Source organism: Poecilia mexicana, unplaced genomic scaffold (genome assembly GCF_051168715.1).
Source record: "Poecilia mexicana isolate PSO_F unplaced genomic scaffold, ASM5116871v1 scaffold_3, whole genome shotgun sequence".
In the NCBI taxonomy this organism is placed as follows: Eukaryota; Metazoa; Chordata; class Actinopteri; order Cyprinodontiformes; family Poeciliidae; genus Poecilia; species Poecilia mexicana.
In genome coordinates, this window is record NW_028263372.1 from 8,205,994 (window position 1) to 8,218,772 (window position 12,779).

General features: G+C 39.5%; 1 protein-coding gene across 2 annotated transcripts in view; it reads right to left on the reverse strand.

Moving 5' to 3' along the window:
- phkb (phosphorylase kinase, beta) overlaps window positions 1–12,779 on the reverse strand; it is a 111,308-nt gene that overhangs the window by 13,868 nt on the left and 84,661 nt on the right. For both annotated transcript variants that reach the window (XM_014983726.2, XM_014983724.2), the window contains 5 exons: window positions 11,032–11,087; window positions 9,574–9,667; window positions 4,435–4,518; window positions 2,588–2,692; window positions 1,287–1,369 (listed from right to left, as the gene is read on the reverse strand). In XM_014983726.2, coding sequence (XP_014839212.2) covers window positions 1,287–1,369; window positions 2,588–2,692; window positions 4,435–4,518; window positions 9,574–9,667; window positions 11,032–11,087 — 422 coding nt within the window. The remainder of the gene's footprint in view (window positions 1–1,286; window positions 1,370–2,587; window positions 2,693–4,434; window positions 4,519–9,573; window positions 9,668–11,031; window positions 11,088–12,779) is intronic.

Consider the following 12,779-nt stretch of genomic DNA (forward strand, 5'->3'; position numbering starts at 1 on the left):
GCAGCAGAACGTTTGAGCCATATGTGAGAACACATGGCTGTCTTAAAGATTTGTCAGCAATAAAGCACATCGACCTGTTTGTTAAGAGAAACATATTTAGAAATATTTACAAGGAGTTTTGCATCTTTCCTTATTAAATTCCTTCCAAAATCTACAGATAGAAGAAAAAAGGATAAGAAAAAATAACAACCAGGCAGATTGAAGTCATTCATTCTGCTGCCTAAGGCTGAGGCAGCAATGTGGTAGACGTAAGAATTACTGCCACCTGCAGGTGGGAGTTGGCATCACTTAAACCTGATGTTTTTGACCCTTTTTTGGGGGGGGAGGGTTTGCAAAACATGTGCAATATTAGCACGTACAAATGTGGAGAATTGTTGATTTTGTTTTAATTTTCACAATTGGAAGATGGTGAAAATGGAGTCAAACTACACAAACACCAAAGAGTGAACTCCTTGGAAATGCAAGTGGTTACCCTTCAAAACTCTTGAAAACTGCCATCAAATTCAATAAATCCAGCTGATCAACTCAGTGTTTGTGCCTCTGGTGACGTTATTGACCTAAACACAGCCAACTGGAATTTTCAGGGCACGTTTAAGAAAAACTTATTAAGGGGAAATCCATATTTTATTACAGTAAGCTTGGTTCTTACTGCCATCATACATCTGTTAGAGGAAAAAAAAAAACATGCAACTGGATAATATCTTTAAAACTTGATTCATTCTTGATTTCTTTGCTAGTCACAATCAATCTTAGAATTCAAAGCAAACGTGTAGTAACCATGCAATCTGGAAATATAACTAAACTTCAATATCATTTATTCCGTCCTCTGTCACCTGCCGTACGGGTCATCGTCCTGATCAATGGCAAACTAATGGCTATCGAGCTGCTGCTATGAGCGCCCATTGATTCATTTTTGGGCGCCGCAGTGAGGCTGTTTAAACATTTGTAGCGCATTTAACATATGGCTCCCTGGGTAACAGTCAATACTTCTGTAATCAGCCCACCAGCCAGGCTGTAGTGATACAAATGAGAAACATTATCACCCAATCAGCAGGCAAATACAGTAGCACCATTCTTCTACTTAAGATTAATGGCACACACAAAATGGAAAAAGGGGTGGCAGCAGACAGGGAGAAAAGGTAGACAAAAAAACTAAACAAAACAAAATGAACTGGCTTTTTAAAAGCTTCACTGCAGGCAATAAATATAGCGATAGTGACGCAAAACGAGACATCAAAGTAAAACAGCGGAAAAGATCTGCTTTGGAGTGTGAGCGTGTGTATTACTTGATGTTATCCTCGCGGATGAGAACCAGGAAGAGTGGACGTCCCTGCATCTTCCAGCACTGCTTGATGAACTGCAGGGCGTTCTGCATACACACACACACACACACACACGCACGCACACGCACACACACACACACACACACACACACACACACACACACACACACACACACACACACACACACAGAGCATCTCAGACCCACGTGCTGCAGCTGTAAAACATTCAATTTCCTTTATTTTTTTGTGGAACAACTGAGTCAGTGGGATTTGGAAAGTTCAGCCTCCTCTGCTGTCAAGCTGGGTTTAAGTTGCGGAGCTCCTCAGGCAGCTCAGCGTTAAACACAAACACAGTTTTGATGTGGAGAGATCACAGTAGGATGTCTGGAGCGTTCCTGAAAACACAGCTTATTGCCGGATTCACGTTACAATGGGAAAAAAAATAAATAAATATTTGGAAAACAAAGCTGTGTAAACACCTGCTTTTTTCACTGAAACAGGAAATGAGGACATTTTTAAATATCTAGCACTAAGAAGTGAACGGACTTTAAGAAAAAAAATGTTCTCTACTCTACAACACTCCTGGACAAGAGCGTATTTCAGTAATGTTTACATGATTACTCCACTGGAGTCCTGCTGATTGACTGAATGTTCTGGCACCATACATTTGCCAGAGATAATAATTTACTGCATTCCTGAATGAACTGCTGGCTCTGGATCAGCAGGATTTTTTGATAGTCTGTGACCTGATCGTGTCCCAGGTTTCTGACCCGTCTACACCAGGCTGTCCTCTTCACTGCCTGAAACAGCACATATCTGTTCCTTTTTTTTTGCCTTTTTTGGATTAGGCCTGTTATTTTTTTCAGTTCACATCCAGATCATGAACGTCATCAAAGGTCCGGTTGAGGCAGAACGAACCCGTTAAACTACTAAATCATAATAGTTTTCTCTGTGTTTGATTAGTAGATCTTAAAATCTAATTTTTAACATCTTTTTTTCACAGTGATGTATTTTGGATCTATATAAATGAAAACTGATTTGATTTGACTGATAAAAAAAATATTTAAGCACAAAACTATTACTTCAAAGATTCACCTCTATGGCCCTCTAAAGTTTAGCGGGCCACATAAATAGCTGCGGCGAGCCAGACCTTGAGTTTGACGCATGTGCATTAAAGGGTTGCATATTGTCTTGTCTTTCTTCTTTTTTAGTTCTGTTCTTTAATGTCTCCTCAAACCAGACAAGGTGAATGTATTTAAATCACATAAGCTTTTCCAAATCAATGAAATGTGACATTGACTCACCTTAATGTCGTCAATTAGCAGCATAACATCTTGAGACAAGTAGAAGTCACTTAGATCAAACACTATTGGGTAGCACACCACCGTCTTGCCCAGTATGCGATAAATCTAAGAGACAGACAGGCACACACACACACACACACACACACTTGCTGTGATATCTGAAGATGGATGGCCCATAAGCAGTTAGAAATGTATTATTCTGCGCAGGACATAAAACGAGCCATCAGTCCTTGGTGTAGAAGTCACAAGACCGCTTCTGATAAGTCACACCATCAGCTCATAGTACACACAGAGAGCTGGTAGAAAACTGATGGTGGTGGTGATGATGATGATGATGATGATGATGTCCTCTGGCATGTTGCCATCTTTCCAATAAATGTTCCATTATAATATTGTCTTAATGTGTTTGGAGTCATGATTCATTTGTTTGCCAGTGGCTTTGTTGCAGTGTTCCAAAGGTACAACTTTATCTGGTTCTGTGACCTTCATTCAGCACAAACTCAGATATTTGCTCATTAGGAGTGAAAGTGGGGCAGAATAAGTTATTAATTCTAGCATTTTTTTTAAGTGCTGCGTGAGAAAAAGCAGCAGGTGCATTGCTGTTGGAGTGGCTTGAAAAGTATTCAGACCCAAATTTGTCTCGTTGCAAAGCGGACTCCAGACTTTACTGTGATGCACTAACAAAGCAGTGAGTGCGGAGTGGGAGGAAATGACGTATTTGTTTTAAACATTTTATATATAAAATTCTGAAAAGTGTGATATGTATTTAATTTCAGACCCTTCTGAGTCAATATATAGCAGAAGCATCTTGAGTTGCTCTACCAACTTTGAACTTCCAGACTGAAGGTTCAATTTAAATAAAACTCAGTTTGGATTGAGAATATCTGAATATTTCTGACATCAGTATCAGCCGATTTTAGTCGTTTTTTTTTTGTTTTTTTTTTTACATACTGCTATTGGTCCTATAAATAAAACTGGGTTGATGCTAATAATTAATAGTTCCTTCCATCCATTTGTTTCTGGAAGGAAGTGGATCCGTCCTGTGGTATTTGACGGGTCATGAGGCAGTGATAGTGATGCAGTGAGGGATTGTGGGAAAGAAAAGAAGCAGTGAAGTGAGGTGTGTTTTTTTTCCAAGTTATTAAAAAGGTAATAAAATGAATATGTTATGTAATATCATTAAACATCAGTAATTGGCCATTACAGCAATATTAACACCCACATTTTCATGTTGGTGCATTCCTAATTTCAAGTAATACCACAAATTCTCAATTAGATTTATGCCCAAAATTATTCTTAAATCCACCACTGGCATGTTTGAATTTTAATCTGATTTTTCAGTCAATAGTTTCTTTTGGTAAAAGGCATCTTCCATTTTGATTTATAAATATTTTTTTTTTCAAACAGCTTGTCAGAAATGATTCATACTCTTCTCAATAATCAATAGAAGCATCTCTACTGAACTTTGAGAAATCAAACTTCTTTCATAATTGCTTTTTGTTCCACTACGTTGTGTTTGTCTGTCGTTCAGATCAACGGGCTTGAATATTTCAGAACGTCAGAGTACGACAGCAGCAGCTGGCATAATTAAGTGTAGATTGTCAACCGAATCTGAACAACAGTCACTGGTGCTGTCTGTGTGTTAGAGAAAGAGAAAACTAAATTCAGGAACAGAATGCTGTGTGTGTGCGTCACGCTCACACTAATGGATTCAGATCAATATGTGCTGTGTGCATCAGTCATCCCTCTTGACCCAGGCAGCACAACTACAAATAGATGTTCATATGCATTCATATCCTGATGTGTGGTGTGTGTGTGTATGGGTGAATGAGCACATACTCAAATACCTTGCACGTCCCGATGCAGCCCACTGGCCTATCCGGACGCCCACTCAAACCCAGCTTCTTATTGACGGCTAGAAAACGGTACGCCTGCAGAAACACAAAGACCTGATCAGTGTGCACAGCCTTCACGGCATCCTCTCGCTGACCTTTCCGTTCACAGAGAAAACATTGCGCGGCACACCTTTCCATACGGATCCCTGTGATTGCATCTGTGCCACTTTGAAAATGAAAATACCATACTTGATTTGAAATGTCATGCTCCAGAATTTCATTCCACGTCGCAATGGAAGCATGAGCCCAATATCTCTCCGTCCTGCCGAGGCGTTTTGTGATTCTGCCACTCATGAGCTGAAATATCGTCCCCCATGACAGAAAGCAGCAGCGGATATTAGCTCAGTGTTTGAGTTATGAAATGCAGCAGTAATCAAGGTCCCTGTGCTGCCACCAGCAGCGTGCTTAGTGGACAAAACTACACCCAGGGGCCCTAAACACCTGGTGTCTGATGACAGCAGTGTATTGGCTCACAGAGGCCCTTAGAAACAAATGCTTAGAATTGAGCTTTTATTACAGTAAATAAAACACAATCCATATCTTTTCATCTGACAGTTAAAACATCATTTGCTGCCAAATAGCCAGACATATCCATCCAAATCACACAAAATTTTTGTCAGTCATATTTTTGCACTGACTTTTACAAGACTAGAGATCAATAAACACATAACCAATCACTGAGAAAGCAGGTTATTTCACAATGCAGGTCATTTTAGCTGAGTGAAGCAGACACCCCACCCACCTCAAAAAAATCCAGCAAATAGTCTGAGTGGTTAGTGCTCCGTATGAGCAGCTTTGGTTTCTGAGATATTAAAAATTATTTTTTAGGTCACCCAGAGTTCACCATCCTCCCATCTTGCTCCAAAACAAACAGGAGTGGACTACTTGGTTAGTGCTCTGTTTGTGCAGTTTAAACTACTGCAGTGAAGTTGTTTTCAAGTTGGATATTCGCGTTCCACGGAGTGAGCGGCGCCTAGCTCTAGGTTGATCTGATCTATGAACGCTAAGTTCGGCCAGCCGTTCTCTACCGCTCTAGCGGTCGACCACTTCAAGACGGCCACTCTACATCACCTTGTGTCCAGTGTGTAAGGGAAAATGGTAATGATGCAATTACAGTCACATGACTGTCACAGTTAAGACCAACTACAATTGACGGAGTAATGTAATAATACACAAAGAACATAATTTTTTAAAGTTTGATCATTAATGCTTGTTATGACCTATTTACGACAGACGACGACTCTTGGTTAATATCAAGTTGTCAAAACAAAGACATTTTAAATAATGTCAGCTTTGAATTTAAAGTTTCATTATTTACCGAATGACACTTAATGACAACAGTCATAAATATCTAAGACTTCTTCATGTTCATGATAGGTGTTATGTCAGGTTTATGACAGTGTCATGTCAGTCTTATGCACATCCTTTAAATAAAGTGTTATAAATGTTCAATGTTTAATTTTAAAAAGTGCTCACTGAATGCAGAGGAAACTAATTATTAATATTTTAAATTTGTTAATGAGTGGTTTTATCAGTACATTTTGCTGGAAAACATTCACAATCTTGATATGGACCAAAATCCCAGAACTTACAAAAATCACAGAGCCTATAGCGACCAAGATGACGGCGCCGCCGAGATAAACAGATTCTGTCAAGGAAGAAACGACTGTCTGGGCATCGGATTAAATATTCAGCACGGTGCCCGCTCCGACTCCCAATTCCATATTCCATCTGTGAGGCTGAGTGCCACACAGCAGAAACAGGAAGAGGGGGAGAGGAAGAAAAAGTAGCAGGTATGACAGTTCAAAGGGAGATGATAGACAATGTAAGAAGGTCTCTGATTTAATAGGCATAATGGAGGTGGGGCAGGATGTAAGCCTAGGGGCAATAATGGGGTTGGAGTAGCGAGTAGGACGGCCACACAGGGGAAGACACAGAAGGCAGAAAGATCTTCTAAAAGAAACCAGAACCCGGAGAGATGGCACGACGGGAGAAAATGGTTGTTTTTAAAACATGACGATGAGGGAAGGCGTCACACAACAGATTGGCAGATGAGGAATGTCAGCAGAGGAGGAGACGAGTCTTTGAGTGACGGATATGACAGAGGAGAGACAGATGACATTGAGACGGTAGACTTCCAACAGCAGACATGCAGATGAGGGACAGGGTCTACAGGCAAAGGCAGGTATGTAAAGGAAAACCTGCTGCAGAAGCAGTGCTTGGTGTAACGGGTGTGTCAGAACAACTTGTATAATCCGTAAAACATTAAAGAAGCAAGATGGAAAGGATGAAAACAGCATTCTGTAATAGACTGAAGTTGTCACTGAATGCATCTGCACAATCTTGCTCATTCAACAGCAACAGCTTTAATTAGATTCTCCAGTAAAATCTTGATGACTACAGAGACCTTTCTGTTACAGAAGTCACATACGGTGAACCCCAAGGTTCAGTCCTGGTGCCTCTCTTGTTCAGTATCTACCCCACACACTGTTTTTGCTCCCATTTTTCTTTTTTTTTTACAGCTAAACTCAAATGTAAAACATTTTCTATATACACAAAATAATTTCTCTCAAATATTGTTAACAAATCTGTGAAAACTGGGAGCAAAAGCAGAACGTTTGCATTTATATTTTTGTTCAGTTTCTGTATCTTCATCAGATGTTAAACAAGAGATATATGTAATAGTTAACAAAAAATGAATATATTATCCAATATATGTTTTTATCATTAGTGAAATACTTGGCAAACTAAGAAGGTTGGTGTGAAAACACAAAATGTAGATTGCTATTCATACTTTCATTTTGTCTCATCTGGGGTACTGAACTTTTCACGTGGTTACAAAACTCTGCTGTAAGACTTTTAACTGGAACAAACAGAAGTTTTTCCTTTACTAGCGTTCAGCTCCTTCCTTTATTATTTTTGTAATTATTCCTTTATAACTGACTTGTTAAAATCCAAATCTAACTCCTGCAAACCAAAAACTTCACATATTTCCAAGAACCAGATATAAAACTCTATAAGACTCCATATAACAGCTCTTTCCAGGCTGTTGCTCCTCGACAGTAAACAACTTCCTTTGTTTCTTCACTGTCTTGAGAGTTTGGGACTCAGCTAAAACGCAGCTTAAGAAATTTGCATTCAAATATACTTTTCCTTTAGATGTCTTTAAATATTATCATACATTTGTATTTAATTCTCTCATTTAATCATTTAAATCAATCGTATTTTATTTTTATGCTATGTGAAAGGTGCAGTCAACATACATTTTGCTGACTCTGCTGCCATTGGAGGATTCATTGTAAGCTATGAATACATCTCACACAAGGTCAAGACACAGAGGAAAGTACAAATTGGGTGTTTGACAATCGTTCAGTATTACTCCTTTTTTTAGGTCATCAGTTTTCATTAAAGTTAAACATGAACCTGATCATCAAAAGTATCTGGAAATATTGTATGAGGAAATACATGGTTAGATTCAGAAGAAATGAAATCCTCGATGTGAAGAAATACTTTATGGCAAAATTAAAAACATGAGATTTTTGAAGTTACTTGGAGTTAATCTGAGGAAGTCTTACAGCTTCACTATTTGAAAAAAATACTTCAGAAGCACCCATCTGATCATCATTCTGAACGCTTTGCTTAAAAAGCTGTTGCAAGAAAACTAAGATCCCTCTAGACTTCAGCAGGAGATAAATCCTTCATCTCCAACAGAACTGTGAGAAATTACCTTTGGAGAGTAATTCCGTAAACTGCTCTGGTTTATGGATTGTCACTTTGGCACAGTAGCGACTTTACCATTATGCTGATCAATCAACACGGGGAATCACTGCTGGGACAATAACTCACTCCGCATCGCTGCAGCTCTGCACTGAGTGATGGGACAATCAAGAGGAAAAACTTAAATAGGACAAGCTGATGGTTTGACAAGCACATGGAATGACTGAACCTGGATCTATTGGGATACTGGTGGATAAATCCTGCCAGGATTTGTGTGCTGCCGGAATGACACACAAATGCTATTCAAATATTAACCTTTTCTTTCCACTCACTTTTGGTGGTTTGGAGGGAAAAGAGCAAAGAGTGAGAATTTTCCATTTCAAATTGAGTACAAGGACAACAGTTTGTCTATAAAAGCCAATGAATTGAAGTCTGTTTCCATATAATCAGTAATTAAAATCATGATCACTAAATCATTGCATTACTTAGATGAGACTATCAGTTGAGCTTCTACCAGGTCGGTCCCAATCAATCAATAAGTTTTCTAATTGTACCCAAACAAATGTTAGTGTAGGGGGAAGCTGAGCAGAAAGCAGTTTAAATGTAAGTCATAAAGTTTTATGGCTTTTTCTGTATATTCTGCTACATAAATGTAATTTACATGCAGTGAAATATGCATGGAGCCAAATTATCAAGTGTGGCAGTCTGGTGGGGTGGGGGGGCATTGGGTTATTGGAAGGGGGCAGAGTAAATGAGCTTTTAACTTTAATAAAAATACATAAACAAACCTTTATGTAATCTTTCAAATAAAATAACCATACCTATTAATACCAAATAAAAAAGGACGTAAACAGTGACATGTATAAAATGTTGAGTAATTATTCTCTAATTTGCATAAACATTAGCTCTTATGTTGCAGAAATCCAACAATCTAATATTTCCAATCTCTGAAGTCAATTTCTTTAAATGTAAGCAAGACTAGCAATAATAAAGCATGTTTTAGCAACGGATTAAACTGTTGGAACGGCTTAAAAAAATGCAGGAGACAGAGGACACAGATGTAGAAAGTGCAGGAGCCCCAGTTGTATCAAATCGAGACAGGAGTAATAGAAAGTTGGCCGCTCTGAGGTTAAAACAGCAACAACAAAAAAGCAGCTTCCAGTCCAGGGGGGGGGGCACGGCTGACTCTTTGAGCAGGCAATGCCCGCCCATGCCGCCGGGAAAAATAAGCATAGTTCAAAGAATAAACACTTTAGAATATTAACTTTCCAAAGATGGAACATGTGACTGAAGGAAAGGACTGTTGAGATTTGAGCAAATGTTGATGGTTTTGTGTGAAACTTGGTGGCAGCGTAAAGTTTGAACAAAACTCACCTTGACCAGTTCCTTCTGAGGCCAGATCTGGATGGGCTCCACTTGCTGAGGAGTCTGGGTCTGAATCCCATATGTGTTCAAAAACACCTGGAGTCTACAGAGACAAAGAATTTAACACATTAACACTCTTCAATCTGACATTTAAAGTGTGTAAAATTCAACATAAACATGTCTGTTTCATATTAGTCTCACATTTTTGATTTCGTTCAATCTTAAGCCAGCTTGAGGATCTCATAAAATATTAAATGCATCAATTATTTTTCCGATACCTCAGGGAACTAATCACCGATGTCTTGCCAAGATGTGTTGTTAAAAAAGTTGTAAACTATGACATGCAATTCAGAGGCAACGAGATATGTGTTTCACACCGATCCGCGAATCCCCGGTGACCTGCTAGTAAAAAACAAAAAATTCTTCATGTGTTCAAAAGGTGATCGTTTTGGACAAATGTATTATTGAGTGGTGGTAATATTTTCAGAGAACTTTCAACCTAATGATGAAGAATTTTACACATTAAGTTGAAAACGAAGCTCATCTCTGCATCATTCAGCAGTGCTGTGCTTGGATGTGAACAAAACTGGAAAACTGGGGTTTTTGGGGAACAAACCTTTGGCACCTTAAAAAAAAAGAAAAGATTTTCCACCTCAAAGGTGAGTGCTTGATGACTGCTGTGAGGGACTGAGTGTTTTTACCTGAGTGTGGGCAGTGTTCAGACCGCTACAGAGCACACAGGCTGTTCCTGTCGGAACCTAATGTTAACAACGCCTCACTGCTTTAAACGTGACTATAAGGCTTTCCTTGCAAACTAAGATAAACTCCACCAAAACATCAAAAACTTTGGGAAATTTTCCAGGCGGGAAACAAATGGCTTTACAGATAGAGCTGGTACAAAAACCAAAATTAAGCTGCAGCTTAATTCATTATATTACTTCTAACTTTCTCTATTAGCTGTTTTACGGGCAGCTAAAATAAAAATAAAAAAAAAAAAAAAAAATCCACATGTAAAAAAAAAAAAAAAAATGGAAGGAAAAAGTACAATTTGAAACAAACTGTAAATCTGCGTCAATCACAAAGCTTCTGTGCAGCACACTGTAAAATGGGTCTGCAGCGAAAAGAAGGAAATGATGATGATCGTGATGAGGGAGTCCTTACAGGGACGTGGCAGAAGCTACAGGTTGACAAGCTTCACAGTCATTTAACCCCGTTTAAAGCCCACACCCACACACATATCCAAGCATCCGCACACACATTCACACATGTTCGCACGAGCCCACAATGAAAAGAGTGACAAATGATGGTGTGATAGCGGAGGTCAGACTGAGCTCAGCGCAATTACAGAGCCGAGCGGGAGAGAGAAGCGAAAAATAACCCGCCTCTATGACCTGGAACACATTAAGATGCGCACATAGAACCTATGTAGGCGCGCACACACACACATGCACACACACAGAATATTACCTCTGGCTCTCGGCTACCAGCGACACATGAATCACAGCATCGTTCTCTATGGGACCCTGTTAACCAGAGAGAAAGCAGAGAAGATTAACATCAGAATCAGTATTCTGCTTCATGTCGCATCTGTTGGGGTGTTGCACGAGTTGGTGCCTTCATGGCAGAACTGTGAAGTTTAGAACATTGCTAAAAGTTACAAATGTTTAAATTTGTGTTGTGTTGCCTCCTTTTAATACTTTATTCATGTAGTAGCTGCTTTTCTGGTACGTAAATCTCTTAACTCCTTCTGTTTCAGTGATGCAGCTCAACCAACGGCAGTGGCAAAGCAAAACATGAACATGACTAATGTGAATGTAATTAAACCAAATCAGACGTGTGTGTGCATGCGTGTGTGTCTGTGTGTGTGTGTGAGTAGGAGAGAGAGATAACACAGAGGGAGGCAGCTGCTCAACTTAAGATTCAGCTCACTCATTTCTACGCCAACAATAGGTTTTGTTATTGCTACCCACAGTCTCTGATGAAAGTGAAATAACCAATAAAGGTTGACGCCGAGGTAGCTGGCAGCAGGAAACGGGAGGCAAATTAGCAAGGACAAAAGAGGCGTAAAGTGAAAGATGGAGCATAGATGGAGAATAATGTTGGGCTGTTAACAGATGATGCCTCCTGCTCCTCTCAGAAATGCAGATGAAAAGGAGAACATCAGAATTTGCAGGCAGGTTGTTTGATCCCGCTAAAAAGATTTTGCAAGAAATGCGAGATTCCTTTGATATCTGGGGCCGGAGGTAGCAAATCAGGCACACATCAGGATGAGAGGCAGAGCGCCGCCTACAGACAGGTCATTAGTCCGTCTAAGTGCCTGGAGAGGAACAGCTTTAATATTTTCAGTAATTTAACAACAGGGCGGACCCCCGTCATCTTCGCTCTTCTACTTTATTAAATGTGTATGATTAGAAATAACAAGCTGCCGTGAGCTGTTTGTAGACTCGACTACTTGCGTCTGATTTTTACTTGTTTGTGATCCTGTGCTCAATGTCTCTTCTCTTAGCACTCCTACATCGGTTTTAACTATCATTGACTGGATGCATGTGAGTCGGTAATATGTCAACAAGAGGATTTTTGTTCTTCCAGCTTTGTGGCAACAGAACAGTTTTACATAAATATCCAGTTTGTGGTTTGGTGCTTTGCCTCGATCTAGATCGCACTCAAACTTTAGGCTTTTCTGTATTTTAGGAGGATTTATTAGGATTGTTTTGTTTTTCGCATGGCATGCATCTTTCCTTGAATGTGGTGCTCCTTAATAAAATCCACTTCCACCGTCTGCCTTTAGAAATTCCAACATTTTTAACGCCGCAGTGCCCTTCAAATGAGACTCAACAATCAGGAGGCTTTTGAAACAGCTTATTTCCCACCAAAACACACAAACTTATTGCCAAAAAACCTCTGGGTGATTTTTTTTATTTTTTTTTATGCTTTGACTGGTTTTAGAAGCCGTTGAGAAATGAAAGTACAAAAATGCGCAAAATGTTAATTTTGCATAACAGGTCCCCTTTAAGTAAAAGGAGCCCCAGTTTTTGTCATGATCTGTGTTTCTGTATTTATTTTAAGGTTTTTCTGTGGTCAGTTTCTGTCCTGAGTCTCCGTTGATTGCTTCCCAGGTGTGTCTCATTCCCTGATTACCCTCCCTGTGTATTTAGTCCCACCTGTTGTCTTGGTCTCTTGTCGTATGTCATTTGTCTGCTTGCCACCACAGTCGA